At 38.9% G+C, this 15,875-nt stretch overlaps 1 protein-coding gene across 2 annotated transcripts in view; it reads left to right on the top strand.

Moving 5' to 3' along the window:
• lpcat1 (lysophosphatidylcholine acyltransferase 1) overlaps positions 1-15,875 on the top strand; it is a 108,565-nt gene that overhangs the window by 52,586 nt on the left and 40,104 nt on the right. For both annotated transcript variants that reach the window (XM_055658955.1, XM_055658948.1), the window contains exons 4-5: positions 10,087-10,199; positions 11,495-11,555. In XM_055658955.1, the coding sequence (XP_055514930.1) occupies positions 10,087-10,199; positions 11,495-11,555 (174 nt within the window). The remainder of the gene's footprint in view (positions 1-10,086; positions 10,200-11,494; positions 11,556-15,875) is intronic.

Here is a 15,875-nt window from a genome sequence, read left to right as displayed (position 1 = left end):
GGTCACGTCTAAAGTACAGGAAGAGAGTGACAATGAAAGGGCATAGATAGGGTGCATGTGACCCCTGTGGCCATTCCCCTTCAAAATACCAAATTATTTTCGGTACGGAGGGGGGAGGGATGACCCATCAGGGGTGAACACCAATAACAGTCGGCTCTGTGACGGAGCCTGGCTCTGAGGCACAAATAAGATAGGAGGAAAAGGGATGTACGTAAGTAATTGAGCAAAAGATTAAAAAGCAGGACATACAGAATAGTGATCCCCGTATTACCCCTGATGTCATGTGCTATGAGGGTACGTACTGGAAAATGGGACAGATGAATGCATGGCTGAGGAGTTGGTGCAGGGGGAAAGGTTGGATTTTTGGATTTTAAAATTCAGAATTGGGACAAGGCCAACTTTGGTACTACACAAGAATTTGCTCAAGTTGATTGTAGTAGTTTTTGGGCAAAGGAGCATCCAGAAAGTGGGATGCTTTCAAAATCGTGATGACATGAGTTCAGGGCTTGCACATTCCTGCTAGAGTGAAGGGAAAGGCAGGTGGGAGTAAGGTTGAGACATTGAGAGACATTGAGCCTCTGGTCAGCAAAAAGGAGGAGGCACGGGATAGGTATAGGAAGCTGGGATCAGGTGTTTCCTGAGAAGAGTATACTTAAAAAGGAAATCAGGAGGACAAAATTGGTATCTTCTCTGTCCCTTTGTTAACTTAACAACATATTTTGTATAACAGGGTGAGCAGAGCTGAAAACAATACTCCAAATGTGGCCTCAACAACTATTACATAACATCATAACTTCTATACTGAATACTCTGATGAAGATCATGTGCCAAATTCTGCCTTGACCGCCCTATTTACTGTGATGCCACTTTCAAGGAACTATGTACCTGCACTCGTAGATTCCTCTGCTCTACAACACTTCCAAGAATCCATTCTGAAACAGTGATGTGATTTCAAATGTATATGCATTTGGATGGAAGGGCTTTTTTGGGATAGTCAGAATGGTTTTGCAATGGTTGGTGAGGGCAAAGCCGTGAATGTTGTCTATATGGATATCAGCAACGCATTTAATAAGGTTCTGCATGGTTGAGTGCTCTGGCAGGTTAAATCGCATGGGATCCAGGTAGAGCTGGACGACTGATAGAAAATTTGGCTTTGTGGATGGAAGCGGAGAATGATGATGGAAGGTTGTATTTTGGTCTGGAGGACTGTTCGTATGGGATCAATGCTGGGCAATTGCCGGTTGTGGTTTATATCAGTGATTTGCATGAGAATGATCAAGGCATGATTATCAAGTTTGTAGCTGACACTAAAGTGAGTGGTTTTGTAGGTAGTGAAGATGGTTATCAAAATTCACAGCAGAATCTTGATCAGTTGGGCTAGGGGGGCTGAGCAATGGTTAATGGAGTTTAATGCAGGTAAGAGCATTTTGGAAAGTCTAACTGGGACAGGACCTTCACAATGAATGGCAGGACCCTGTTGAATGTCAGAGAGCAGAGGAATCTAGGCGTGCAGGTACGGAGACATTAGGTGAAATGTTGTCCCAAAGCTGTAGTAACATTGACCTTTTATTTACAATGGCATATTTTCTTTGTTGGTGGACTCAGTCATACAGGATGGAAATGGACTCTTGGGGCCAACCAGGATGAGCATTCTAAGGTAGTCTCATTTGACTGCTTTTGGCCCATATTCCTTCCTGTCCAAGTTCCTTGTTGAATATCTTTTCAAATGTTGTTAATGTACCTGCCTCAACAATTTAATCTGGTAGCTTCTTCCACTATCCTCTGTATGGAAAATGTTTCCCCTTAGGTTTACTAGATCCAGCAATACATCCTGTTTCTTAAAAAAATGGGAAACCTGGACAAAAATCCGATACCCTCTTGTAGCCCTCTGCTGAAGTCTACCTCCTCCATATCTGTAGGCAGAACATTACAAATTCCAATCATATCCTCAACCCTCCATCAGTGGGAAAAGTCTTGCACTATCCACTTTGTCGAGACATCTTATCACTAACTATAACTTTAAACCAAAGCCTCCAGTTTAAAAAAAAATAGTTCCAGCCTTGTAACTGATGTCCCTTATTCCAGGAATCATTCTATAAGTCCGAAGAAGTGTCTTGACCCAAAACGTTGTATGCCCCTTTTCATCCACAGATGCTGCCTGACCCATTACTATTATTTTGGGTTCCTTCAAAGCGTAATAACTGAACGGATAAACTGGTCTGTCCATAGCTGACAACATTAAATATAGTATTGATTCCAAGAAAGAGGCTTATAAAGTTGCCATAAACAGTAGTAGACCTGAACATTGGGATCGTGTCAGAATTCAGCAAAAGAGGTCCCAAAAAGTTTTTATTAGGAAAATAGAATGAGCAAACTGGTGAAAAATATAAAGGGAATATAAGGGATCCTTTTGGATAAGAAAAGGGAGAATATTTAATGCATAACTGAATCGGTTACTAACAGGAGAACTTATAAGCTGCAATAAGGAAGAGGCAGAGAAATTAAACTAACACCTTGTCTTCACAAAAGTAGCTTCTAAAAAAGAATGAGAAACTGGATGAGATTAGTGTTGAGCTTTCCTTTAAAAGATGTCCTACAGAAGTTGGAGAGACTGTTTACTCTGAACTCATTCTCGTTCTGAAAGTTGGATCTCAAATAAAAGATTGCACGTGTTATCATTTTCCAACATCTTCTCTTCAAAATTCCAGAAATCCATCCCAAACCTTCCAAACCATTCTGGAATGGTTCCTGCAGAAGGTAGCAATTGTATCCCACTATCACGCCCAACGTGTTCCCGATGTTGGGGGAGTCCAGAACCAGGGGCCACAGTTTAAGCATAAGGAGTAAGCCATTTAGAACGGAGACGAGGAAACACTTTTTCTTACAGAAAGTGGTGAGTCTGTGGAATTCTCTGCCTCAGAGGGCAGTGGAGGCAGGTTCCCTGGATGCTTTCAAGAGAGAGCTAGATAGGGCTCTTAAAAATAGCATCAGGGGATATGGGGAGAAGGCAGGAACGGGGTACTGATTTGGGATGATCAGCCATGATCACATTGAATGGTGGTGTTGGCTCGAAGAGCCAAATGACCTACTCCTGCACCTATTGTTTATTGTCTATTATCTATTATCTGTGAAAGGAAGGAAACAGGTACTGCCCTGTTAGTCAACCATCAGTTTGGAAAACCTCTACATCGGCGAGACCAAGCTCGGGCTCGGTGATCGTTTCGCTGAACACCTCCGCTCAGTCCGTCTTAACCTACCTGATCTCCCGGTGGCTCAGCACTTCAACTCCCCCTCCCATTCCCAATCTGACCTTTCTGTCCTGGGCCTCCTCCATTATCAAGAGTGAGGCCCAGCGCAAATTGAAGGAACAGCACCTCATATTTCGCTTGGGTAGTTTACACCAGCAGTATGAACATTGACTTCTCTAACTTCAGATAGCCCTTGCTTTCTCTTTCCATCCCCTTCCCCTTCCCAGTTCTCCCACTAGTCTTACTGTCTCAGACTACATTCTATCTTTGGCCTGCCCCCTCCCCTGACATCAGTCTGAAGAAGGGTCTCGACCCGAAGCATCACCCATTTCTTCTCCAGAGATGCTGCCCCATCCGCTGAGTTACTCCAGCATTTTGTGTCTACCTTTGATTTAAACCAGCATCTGCAGTTCTTTCTTACCCAAGTTCATAATTCTCCTCTGGTAGTTGTTGAATTCAAACTAATTTCCTCATATGGAATATAGGGAGAAGGGATGGAGGAAAACAACTTGTCTTCGTCATGATGATTATAAAACAACCTCATTGTCATAAAAATGTCCTTAAGGAGAGAAACAGCACCGCTTTTACTAATAGGCTAGCAAACGTTTTATCGTATCGTAAACCCGTCAATTGTAGGGTTGTTGCTCCCTGGCATCGAGCTGGGCACACAATTCTGACAAATTATTCCTAGCCCTGTAAGCGTGCAAAATGAACATTAGGGTACTAATGTCTAAATTTGAGGGGTTGTCCAGAAATTAATTAAAGAGCAGCCTAACATGGTTGCATTTGAATAATCACCCTTCAGATGCAATGTAGCTGACTTCTTCATCACAATCATATTGTGCATCCTGCCTGCCAGGCAGGACATACACAACAGTGAAGGCTGTGCAGTGTTGGAGAATCTGGAAGTCCTAAACGATGACTCCAGATGCTGTACCATGAAGTGGTAAGAGCAAGGAAACCTTCTTGATTACACTCATCATCCTACTTCAGTTGAAGCAATTCTCCATTTTGAATAACATTTGGAAGAAACATTAAAAGTAGCGAGGGCAGAGAATGCACTCCGGTTGGGGAAATTCATTGTACATCATGAAGAATGGATTGATAGAAATGCCACTGACAACCAGCAGAGTCAGGAAGGACTTGTCTGCCAGAATGGGTCAGCAACTTCAAGTGTGTGAGCAAGGGATAAAGCTACAAGACTTTGCTTTCATCTAATATAATAACAAGGAACTGCAGATGCTGGTTTATACCAAAAGATGGACACAAAATGCTCAAGTATCTCAGCGAATGAAGCAGCATCACTGGAGAAAATAGATAGGAGAAGTTTCTGATCGGGACCCCTGAGATCCCTTCATCTATCTGTGCAGATGCTTCTGTCCATTTGTAAAAGTAACCACTGCATAATCGTGTTTGTATGGAGGACACCATCGGTTGTGTGTCGCTGCAATTGTACTAAATGGGACAATCACACAACGACTGTGAGAGTGCAAAATTGAGCACCCATGAGGTGTTTTGGACCATTAAAAGCAGCAATATTCCAAAATATTAGCTATGAGATTGGAAAATATTTTACCGCAAATTATCTCTGAAGATCAGACAGGTTTTATTAAAAATCGTTACTCATACTTTAACGTTAGGAGATCAATGAATATTGTATATACAGCGTCAAATAAAACCCCAGAATGTGTCATCTCACTTGATGCCGAGAAGGCGTTTGATATAGTAGAATGGGAATACTTATTTAAAGAACTTGAAAAATTTAAGATTGGTCCTAAATTTATGTCTTGGATCAAGCTGATATATCATATACCTCAGGCTTCTGTATTTACTAATAATCAGAGATCCCCTTTTTTCAGGCTCTTTTGAGGTACTAGACAGGGCTGTCCCTTAAGTCCTTTACGATTTGATATTGCTTTGGAACCTTTAGCCACGGCTATTAGGGAATCCCTTAATATTTTTTGGTATTGTCCGCGAGAATAAGACATAAGCTATCTCTTTATGCAGATGATCTGTTATTATTCATTTCTAACCCTGAGAAATCTATCCTGGCAATAGTAGCATTACTTAATCAATTTAGTAGTTTTTCTGGTTATAAATGAAATCTTAGTAAGAGTGTGGTAAAACGCTCATAACTCCAAGGTCCTTTTTAGCACCATCACCTCCATCATTTGTCCTGCCCCCCAGCACCAGCTTAACTGGGTCCCCTGCTAAGTGCGAGGAATTTACTACATTTTTCACCACCAAGGTAAAGAACATAAGAACAAATATTTTCCCTCCCACCCGTGACCTGGCTGTCTCATTGGTCTGTTCTTCAAAATTTCAAAATTAGATTGTTTCCAACCCGTTACTCTACCCTCCCTTGTAAAACTGATCACCACCATGAAACCTACTACCTGCCCCCTCGACACTGTCCCCTCTGCCCTCCTAAAGGACGTCATTACAATAGCAGGTCCCAGTATCCTCGCCATCTTCAACAGTTCTCTGACCACTGGCACTGTACCTACCTGCTTCAAGCATGCGGAGGTCCAGCCACTCCTGAAAAAACCTAACCTCGACCCCACCTTGCCAAGCAACTACAGTTACATTTCTAAACTGCCTTTCCTCTCAAAAGCCCTTGAAAAGGTAATTTTAAGTCATGCCTAACCTTCACTAAAATACTATCTTGGAAACTTTCCAATCAGGTTTCAGGGCCCACCACAGCACAGAGTCTGCCTTGTTGAAGGTACATAATGACTTGCTGTTCACCGTTGACTCTGGCGACTGTGCAATCCTGCTCCTCTTGACCTCAGCGCAGCATTTGACACTGTCGACCACACCATCCTAATTCGTCTCCAGTACGGGGTTGGTATTGATGGCACTGCCCTGAGCTGGTTCATATCCTACCTCAAAGGTAAGAGTTTCTCTACCAACATAGGAAACTCTTTCTCCTCCCCAGCTAGTCTCTGCTGTGGAGTTCCACAAGGTTCCATCCTTGGCCGCATTCTCTTCTCCCTGTATATACTCCCTTTAGGCCAAGTCATTGAAAGGCACGGCATTTCCTTCCATTGCTACGCAGACGATACACAACTCTATCTCCCCCTGAAGCCCAAAAACCAATCAAATCTGATTCTTACCCGCTGCCTCGAGGATATAAAGTGCTGGATGGCCCAGAACTTCCTCCAACTAAACGAGAGTAAGTCTGAGGTCATCCTTCTCGGCCCCGAACTCAATCAAAATGATAGCAGGCAGCCTTGGAAGCCTTAGCCCACTACTCAAATCTCATGTCAAAAACCTTGGCGTGATATTTGACTCAACACTGAAATTTGACAAACAAGTCAATGCCGTGGTATAAGCTAGCTTCTTTCAACTTCGGATGATAGCTAAAATAAAACAATTCCTCCAGTTTGATGACCTCGAAAAGATCATCCATACGTTTATCTCCTCCCGCCTAGATTACTGCAACTCCCTTTACATTGGCATCAGCCAATCTTCTCTGTCCCGCCTGCAACTGGTCCAAAACGCCGCAGTGAGACTCCTGACGGGCACCCAAAAAATGGACCACATCACCCCGATCCTGGCCTCTCCACTGGCTCCCTGTGCAGTTCCGAATAAATTTCAAGACTTTGTCTTTGTCTACAAAGCCCTCAATGGACTTGCACCCACCTACATTAAAAGTCTTCTCACCCACTACACCGCCTCCAGGTGACTTGAGGTTGCTGAATCGCGGTCTAGGCATAAGCTCAGGGGTGACCGCGCCTTTGCGGTTGCAGCTCCGAGACTGTGGAACAGCATCCCCCTCCCCATCAGAACTGCCCCCTCCATCGACTCCTTTAAGTCTTGAGTAAAAACGTATCTGTTCTCCCAAGCCTCTCCTGACGTCCTCTGAGCGAGGGCTATTTGTATATATGTATGTAGTTTGTTTGTTTATACTATTCTTATAACAAATGTAAAGCACTTTGGCCACCGAGAGTTGTTTTTTAAAATGTGCTATATAAATAAATGTGACTTGACTTGACTAAGAGTGAGCTTTTTCCATTAAATAATCTTGTTTCGAATTATGGACAGTTTCCACTTAGATTGACTACCGGAAGTTTTACTAATCTATGTATTAAGATCACTAAGAAACACAACGATTTATTTAAAGCTAATTTTATGCCTTTAATTGACCATATTAAACATCAGTTTACTAAATGGTCATCAATGTCCTTATCCTTAATTGGCCTAATCAATGCTATTAAAATGTTCATTTTACCTAAATTTCTGTATTTATTTCAGACAATACCAACTTTTATTGTCAAATCTTTCTTTGATATTATAGATTCCAAAATTTGTTCATATATATGGCAGAATAAAAATTCCAGACTAAGTAAAAAATACTTACAGAAATCCAAAAAAGATGGTGGTTTAGTATTGCCATGTTCGTTATCTAACATTTTGGACAAAAGATTTAGAAGATACCCAATGCCCAGGATGGATAAACCTTGAATGTGATTCCTTACAAGGGCTATCATTGGCTGCTATTCTAGGGGCCTCGTTGCCTTTTACAATTACGAGATTGAATAAATATACGACTAACACAATAATAAGACATACGTTCCGAATATGGTTTCAATTTCGTATGTTTTTTGGACTAAATGATTTTATCTTATCGAGTCCTATCTTATCCAATTTTCTCTTCCAACCTTCTAGTACTGATCAAGTATTTTTGTTATGGAAGAGGAAGGGAATAGTAGCTTTTCGTGATTTGTTTTGGAGGGTTGTTTTATGTCTTTCGAACAACTCTCCAATAAATATAATTTACCTAATTCACACTTTTTTAGATATTCACAAATAAGACATTTTTTGAAGGCTACTCTACCCGTTTTTCCGCTACCACATCAATCCGAAAATTTGGAAAAAAAATTACATTTGAACCCTTATCAGAAAAGATTAATAACGACTATTTCTGAGTTGATTTTGAAATTACAAATAGATATATTTGATAAAATTAAGAATGACTGGGAAAGAGAACTCCAAATTTCTTTATCTATAGAGAAATGGGAGAGGATTCTTCAATTAGTCAATACCTCTTCAATGTGTGCACGACACGCTCTGATACAATTCAAGGTGGTTCACAGAGTTCATATGTCAAAAAATAAGTTGGCCTGTTTTTATAGTCATATAAATCCTACCTGTGACAGATGTAACTCTGAAGTGGCCTCACTGACCCATATGTTTTGGTCCTGCCCACTTTTGGAAAAATATTGGAAATAAATTGTTGATACTATTTCTGTAGTCTTAGGTATTGATTTACAACCTCATCCTTTTACTGCAATTTTTGGGCTACCAATGTTAGATTTTATTCATTTGTCCCGCTCCGCCCATCGGTTGATTGCTTTTACCACATTAATCGCCAGAAGATCTATTTTATTTAAATGGAAAGACTCCAACCCTCCGACCACACTCCAGTGGTACTCTGAAACGATATCATGTTTAAATTTAGAAAAAATCAGGAGTGACATTGTTGAACCCTTGGTTAAATTTGATAAGACTTGGGAAAAATGTATTCAACATTTTCATACAACATAAATTGCTCCCTCTTTAACCGTTATAAAAACTATAAAAACTATATGGTGGAACGGACGACGACAAGCAGACTTAAATTGTTGAAATTCGCAGTTTAGATTCTGTTTTGCATCGCTTTCTTTTTATTCATCTTATTTTTTTTATTTATTTATTTTCCTTTCTTTTTTTTCTTTAGTTTAGGGGGGTTTTGTTCTTTTTCTTTTTATTTTTTTAACTTTTTTTTTCCCTACATTTACAAGTTTTCTTTTAAAGATTTAACTATATTTACATAGAGACCGGGAGGTCTATATTCATTGTGTATTTTGACACTGGTCATATTAGGTTATACCTGTTATTAATGTAATCCTGATCCCTATGTATCAATATAATTGTTATGTTTATCATTATTCTTTTTGCTCTTTTTTATGTTTTGTTTTTGTTTTTTGGAAAAAATAAATAAAAAGATTTGAAAAGAAAAAGAAGCAGCAATGTACTCCTCTACCATCTATCCTGTGATGAATGGTTTACCTTTTGACATCCCAAGTTATTTTTGCAATCAACCAGCTACGAATCATAGTTTGATAGAATACTCTCCATTAGTTTGTACAAGTGGGGCAGCATAGTGGTGTGGTGATAGAGATGCTACCTTATAGCGTTAGAGACTTTGGTTCGATCCTGACGACGAATGGAATATGGCAAATTTATTTCCCCACAGTTTAGAGAAACATTCTGTTCTCGTGTCATATAGTGATTTATCTTCCCTCTACCATTCATAAAATTGGAAAATGTAAACTCTGATTTGATGTGAATGGACCACAAGAAAATATAAACAAACAAGTTCCATTTTGCTTAACTATTCACATTGGCCGATGTGACAATGCTATCAGAGCATTGAAAAATTCAAGGCAGGGGGGAAATCATTTATTTCATAATTGGTGATTGGCTACAATGCAAAATCAAACAAATTTAAGCTAATCACTTTTTGAAAATTAATTTGAAGAACAGTCTTGTCTTGTAATTAAAATACCAGGCACAGATGGGTCCTATTTGTTGTACCTCTTTCCCAGAAAATTGCATAAAGTACAAGAAGGTAGAGAAGTACGAAATGTCAGCATTGTTAGTAAATGTTCGTTTACAAAATAAGTTATTTTATAAAAAATGTATACTCTTGTCGAACGTAATGTATAGATTTATTACCACTGGTTATGTTTACCTCAAACAATAAATAACTTGAAGTTATACAGGGTGTCTATTTTCACAAAAGATCTTCATGCTTTTATCTAATTCAACCACATTATTATTTTTTTACCAGCTTTGATAAAGTACATTCAGCCAGTCTTGGTGTCTCGATCAGACCAGCATTCGCGCCGAAAAACAGTAGAAGAAATAAAACAGAGAGCTCTGTCTAATGGCAGATGGCCCCAGGTATTTTTTTTATTTGTCCAAATTTATACCAACATTTTTTGAAGTCTATCTGTGATTTAAATAATAAGCAAACCAGAAATGCACGTTAGTTGTTGTTTCCGGTCAAAGCTCTTTATAAAAATAAGAAAGTGATAAACAAGTTAATTTTAAATTGCAGTAAAGGTGGGGTATGGGATGCTGAGGGCAAAAGGAGTATCATTGATCGGATAAGGCCAGGGTTACCCAGGTGATTCCAGTGTTTTTGAAGCTGTCTAGTTAATGAGGATGAGAAACAAACAAAGGGGTTTTGTAAAACTGAAATGCAGGTCAGGGCTGTTCTTGAAAACAGAATTCTGGAAACTCGATAGATTATCCTTTATCATCTCCATTGTTAGAAATATTTTTATCTGTATTACAAAGGGATGGGTGATTTAGATTTTCTTCAATAATAGATATGCAGATTTTTGTTAGTAGGAAGTTGAGAGGTAGGTCATGTTTTACGAATTTGATTTTTGTTTGGGAAGGTGATTGATGAGGTAAGGGCAGTGGATGTTGTACACATGGATTTTAGTCGGGCATTTAATCGTCTCATCGAGGCTAATCCAGACGATTAAGATGCATGGGATCCAAGGTGTCTTGCTCATTTGGATTCAGAAATGGTTTACTTACAGAAGACAAGATGGTCATGAAAGGGTGTTAATCTGGCTGGAAGTCTGTGACCAGTGGAGTTTTACAGGGATCTGTGCTGGGACCTTTGTTCTTTGTGATATATTTAAATGATTTGGATGTAAATGTGGATAGGCTGATTAGTAATTTTGCAGACAATAACAAAATTGGGGGAGTTACGGACAGCAAGGAAGGCTGTCAAAGTATGCCGTGGACGGAATGCAGTAAATCCTTGCAATAACTGAGCTCTTTATAACTGATTTTGGTTATAGCAGACTAAATCTGTTGTGGACCATGTTTGATTCACGGAATGACCAGTACGTGGATGAAGCAATTCTTGGTTTAGTTTAGCGATACAGCATGGAAACAGAGTTCACACCGACCAACAATCACCCATATACTAGTTTTATCCTAGCTACCATAGTGGTTCCATCTTTCCTCACACATTGCAAAGACAAAAACATTGTGACAGCGTGGCTTTGCTCACACCAAAATGTGAATTTAGTATTTTGAACACATGTAAATGCTCATATCTTTAGCATTCACTATTTCATAAATTAGTGAGTATATTTTCAAATATAAATGTTTCTAGTAAAAAAATAAGTACTGTAGTATTGATTTAGTTGACTGTTTCATGATCTTAATCATAGGTCATGATTTTCCCGGAGGGTACATGTACCAACAGATCGTGTTTGATCACCTTCAAACCTGGTAAGATTGTAACGTCACTAATTTTAAAAATATATTGCAATGAGCCAACTTCATCTTTAATTAAGATTGTTAATCATGATTGACGTGTGTTCATACTTCTGTCACTCTTAGTTAAAATTTGAGCAGAAATCCTGTGTTTGTTGCATTGTCCCAAATTTGATATTATACCAACTTTTCGGTTTTTAAAATTATAGTATGTATCTGTACAGCTTTACGGTTATAGGATTTGTTGGTAAGGCCCTTAAAACATTTTTGTATAGCTGTCAGAAAGTAAATAATGTTGTGACTAGGGGGGAAAAAAAATTGTCTTACACTTTTGTGCAACAATTTAAATAGCAGAAATTGCAAAAAAAAATGGTTGTAAAAATGGATGTGCAACTTTGTTAAATAATGCCTAATTCCCAAGTGTATGAATTCAGGCTGACTCAGTGCTGCCTCAGTTTAACCCATATAATTTTGACTACTACACCCACTCCAAGGTCATTGTGTTCTCCTTCAGGTGCAGTCCAGATGTGTTTAAACAAAAACATTAACACTGTTGTACCATAATTTTTATCCATCTTCCCTGAAATGAGCCCTTTTAAAAACTCCCTGGCCTTAAGTTTTTGCTAAATTCTACACACAGCCCCACAGTCTTCTCCAATTCATATCTCCTCTGCATTTGGAAAATACTCTGATTTATTTTTATATGTTCAAATTAAGATATCTAGCAACTAGATTTGATAGATCTAATCTGACAGCTTTATATCCACTCTCTCAATCTTTCATAGTCCCTTCACAACATTCTGTTTCCATTTGCACTGATATGCCACCAGACCTAGACCACCGTTCTCTGCCTCAGAGGGCGGTGGAGGCAGGTTCTCTGGATGCTTTCAAGAGAGAGCTAGATAGGGCTCTTAAAAATAGCGGAGTCAGGGGATATGGGGAGAGGTCAGGAACGGGGTACTGATTGGGGATGATCAGCCATGATCACATTGAATGGCGGTGCTGGCTCGAAGGGCCGAATGGCCTACTCCTGCACCTATTGTCTATTGCCACCAGACCTAATGTTAAAAAAAACTAAATTTACAGCTTTTTCTTAAGTGACTTGGCTAGAATATAAAGTATAAGGTAGAAAAACTAGGATAAGAAGTGCAGGTCTATCAAATGCAAAAACATTTTAATTGCCTGCATGAGTATGAAAACTGCTTTTATTGTTGACTAAAAGCATGGTTATTTTTAGAGGCACCAACAGAAGGCAGTGGCGGCCAATTCACTGGATGTTTTAAAGAGCGAGTTAGATTTAGCTCTTGGGGCAAAGGGAATCAAGCAATATGGGGAAAAAGCCAGAACGGGGTACTGATTTTGGATGATCAGTCATGATCATATTGAATGGTGGTGCTGGCTCGAATGGCCAAATGGCCTACTCCTGTACTTGAATTGTCTCATCGCCCAATGTTAGTGTGCACTTAAAAGATAATAATAATAATAAATGTAATTACTTGCCTCTGGATTTTGAGCCAGAGTTCGCCACAAATGCATTGACGTAAATCTGTACATAATGCTTCCTTTATACTCAATTCCAGTACATGTGAAGACAATCGGTACTAATATTCTTAATTGTAGGATTTAAGCCTGTGTCAGTATTAGATATGTCTCATTGTTACCTGGGGAAATGGTTGGGAGCCCATTTCTTTACTTTTGTAAGTCAGTTCCTTACGGGTTTTTTTTACCGTTCTCCCCCATCTTCCCGAATCATCATCTTCACCAAAGTCTCAGTTTCTATCCCTCTAATGGTAGATAGTCATTTACCAAAGCCTTTGTACAAATATAAGCTTATTCTGCTGCTCATGAACATTAAAGCATTTGGGAACCTTGCACTAAACTAAAGATTGCCCCCCCATCCCAATGCAGTGTGATTTTAATTATATACATTATCTAGCCCACTAAATTGTATGATAATTTTCTGCACTGCGCTTGTGAAATTGCTGTTAATGCTGTACCTGTACATAGGAAAGTCTCTTTAAATTAATTTGTAATGCGACTGAATGTATTCCTATAAAAGTCTTGTGCATGTAAAATTAGGCTGTGTTGTTTCTGGATAAAAGTCCACTTCTAATTTCATGAGCAAGAATTAGTATTTTTAATGTATTCCAATGTGAGAGAATGCTTTTGAGAACCATTTTATTTGTGATTTTTGCTTTGTGATAACCTGCACAAAGAGCTTGTTGACTTGTTATTAAAGTTCTACACCGAGTTGTACTTCAGTAGCTGTCTGTGAATGATTGGCTTAACTCCCTGATTAAATGTATGTTCGGAGTAGATGGATTTTCAACTAGGCTTCTGTCTATTTTTCTGTGTTGGCATTTTGGGGAAGTAAGACAAATTGTTTGTTTCTGACAAATTTTATTCATGACATTTTCTTTTAAAGTGCGCTGATATTGTTTGCCAGATGTATTCTTGTGCCAAAATCTGCACTGTGATAATTTTGAGATATTTATTTTGCGATAATCTTCTTGGAGATAAGAGCTTGTTGACTCGCACTAAAGCTGCACGCTTGAATGTACTTCAGCAGCTAATCATGAAACTATTGACTTAATTCCCTAATATTTAAACTAAGAATGTTATCTTTCAAATGGCCCACAATCTATTTGCCTGTAACAATTTTCTGTAAAAATACAGCTTCCAACAATTAGATGTTATAAAATTTTTTTTTTTTTAATTAAACACTTGTACATTCAGTTTACAACACCATGTTCTCTGGGAATTAATGAGATAAGATTAAACTTTAGGTCAATTATCTCAAAGGTAAATTCCTTTGAGATAATTGGAATTCAGATTCTCTATTAATATATTCATATACAATTTTGCTCGTACAGACATAAAGTCAGTATTCCAGCTAACTGTTCAAACACAAGTAATTTAACCCAGCACCACTGGACATTCAGTCTAATGTTTGTGGTTGATAATTTTTTTTTTCAGAGAAAATAAATCGGGTAAATTAATTCCAACTTGGACACATTTTAATAGATGTCAGTCAGTAATAAGGTGGATCATGTTGCTTGTATATTTTGTGCAGTTCTGGTGAACCCATTTCAGGAAGGATGTTGAGGCTTTGAAAAGATGCAGAAGAGGTTTACAAGGAAGTTGCCTAGATTACAGGACATTAGCCATAAAGAAAGAATCCTGATTTGCTATTCAACAAAACTTATCTCTGATCGGAACCATTTTCTGGCACGTCAAGTTTCCAAATAGATTTGCAACACATCACTGATAATTAGTGAGAGGTGTACTCTGTCTTTGCAATTAAGTGCCTGAATAAATCAACGTACAAACACTTGCACCTTGTGCAGTATGCTATCTGTCGAGGCACGAAGCAATCAGTTTTGATCAGAGGTCTCTTTGAGTCAAAACTCTCTTCTCCCCTTGTGAGTTCAAGTACTGGGTTTTTCAGTGTACCAGCATGTGCTAAATCAGGTTTCCAAGGCACCATTTCCCTCCTATTCCCTTTTGTTCTCTAAAGAGCAGGTACTAACTACATTGATTGCCCAATACAGGTCGAAACCATTTCATCCACACTCCCATGGTAACTGGACAATTATTTGCTATTGTGTAACTCATATTTTCTGCTTTCATTAAAAAAGCATTCCAGATATTGGTACAAAGCCCACCAGGTGCAGAAGAACATAGAATTGATTATTCCTGACAGTAGATGCAAGGATTTCATTCTACGCATTAATTTGATGACTAAGTCTCTTTTACTATAGCATTTTTCTATCGTTGCTTAGACTTCTAGATTTCTCACATTACTATTATTACCGATCGGCCCCTTTGTCTATCTTTGAGGCCCAAGATGCCACTGGAATAAGAACAGTTTAGAGGGTTGTGGGACAAATGCAGGCAAGTGCTTCTCGTCCAATATGCCAACTTGATTGGCATGGACAAGGTGATCTGAAGGCCTGTTTCTGTCCTGTAAAGCTTTGACTCTGACTATAACCAGCTTCCAATTTTCTAGGTCTCTGACATCACATCATCTGGCATGCATCCAGCCATGTACCACTTTTTTTTAAAAAATAAACTTGCCTCACGCCTCCTTTAAACTTCCCCTCTCTCACCTTAATCTTAAGAACGAAATTAGAAAAGCTCAAAGAAGATATGAGGTTGCTTTGGCAAGTACGGTGAAAGTAAATCCAAAGGTTTCTACAGCTATATTAATAGCAAAAGGATAACAAGGGATAAAATTGGTCCATTAGAGAGTCAGAGTGGACCGCTATCTGCAGAGCCAAAAGAGATGGGGGAGATATTGAACAATTTATTTTCTTCGGTATTCACCAAGGAGAA

Source organism: Leucoraja erinacea, chromosome 2, assembly GCF_028641065.1.
Source record: "Leucoraja erinacea ecotype New England chromosome 2, Leri_hhj_1, whole genome shotgun sequence".
Classification (NCBI taxonomy): domain Eukaryota; kingdom Metazoa; phylum Chordata; class Chondrichthyes; order Rajiformes; family Rajidae; genus Leucoraja; species Leucoraja erinaceus.
The sequence above is the reverse complement of the archived record's forward strand: the minus strand, read 5'-3'. Positions and strand labels throughout refer to the sequence as shown.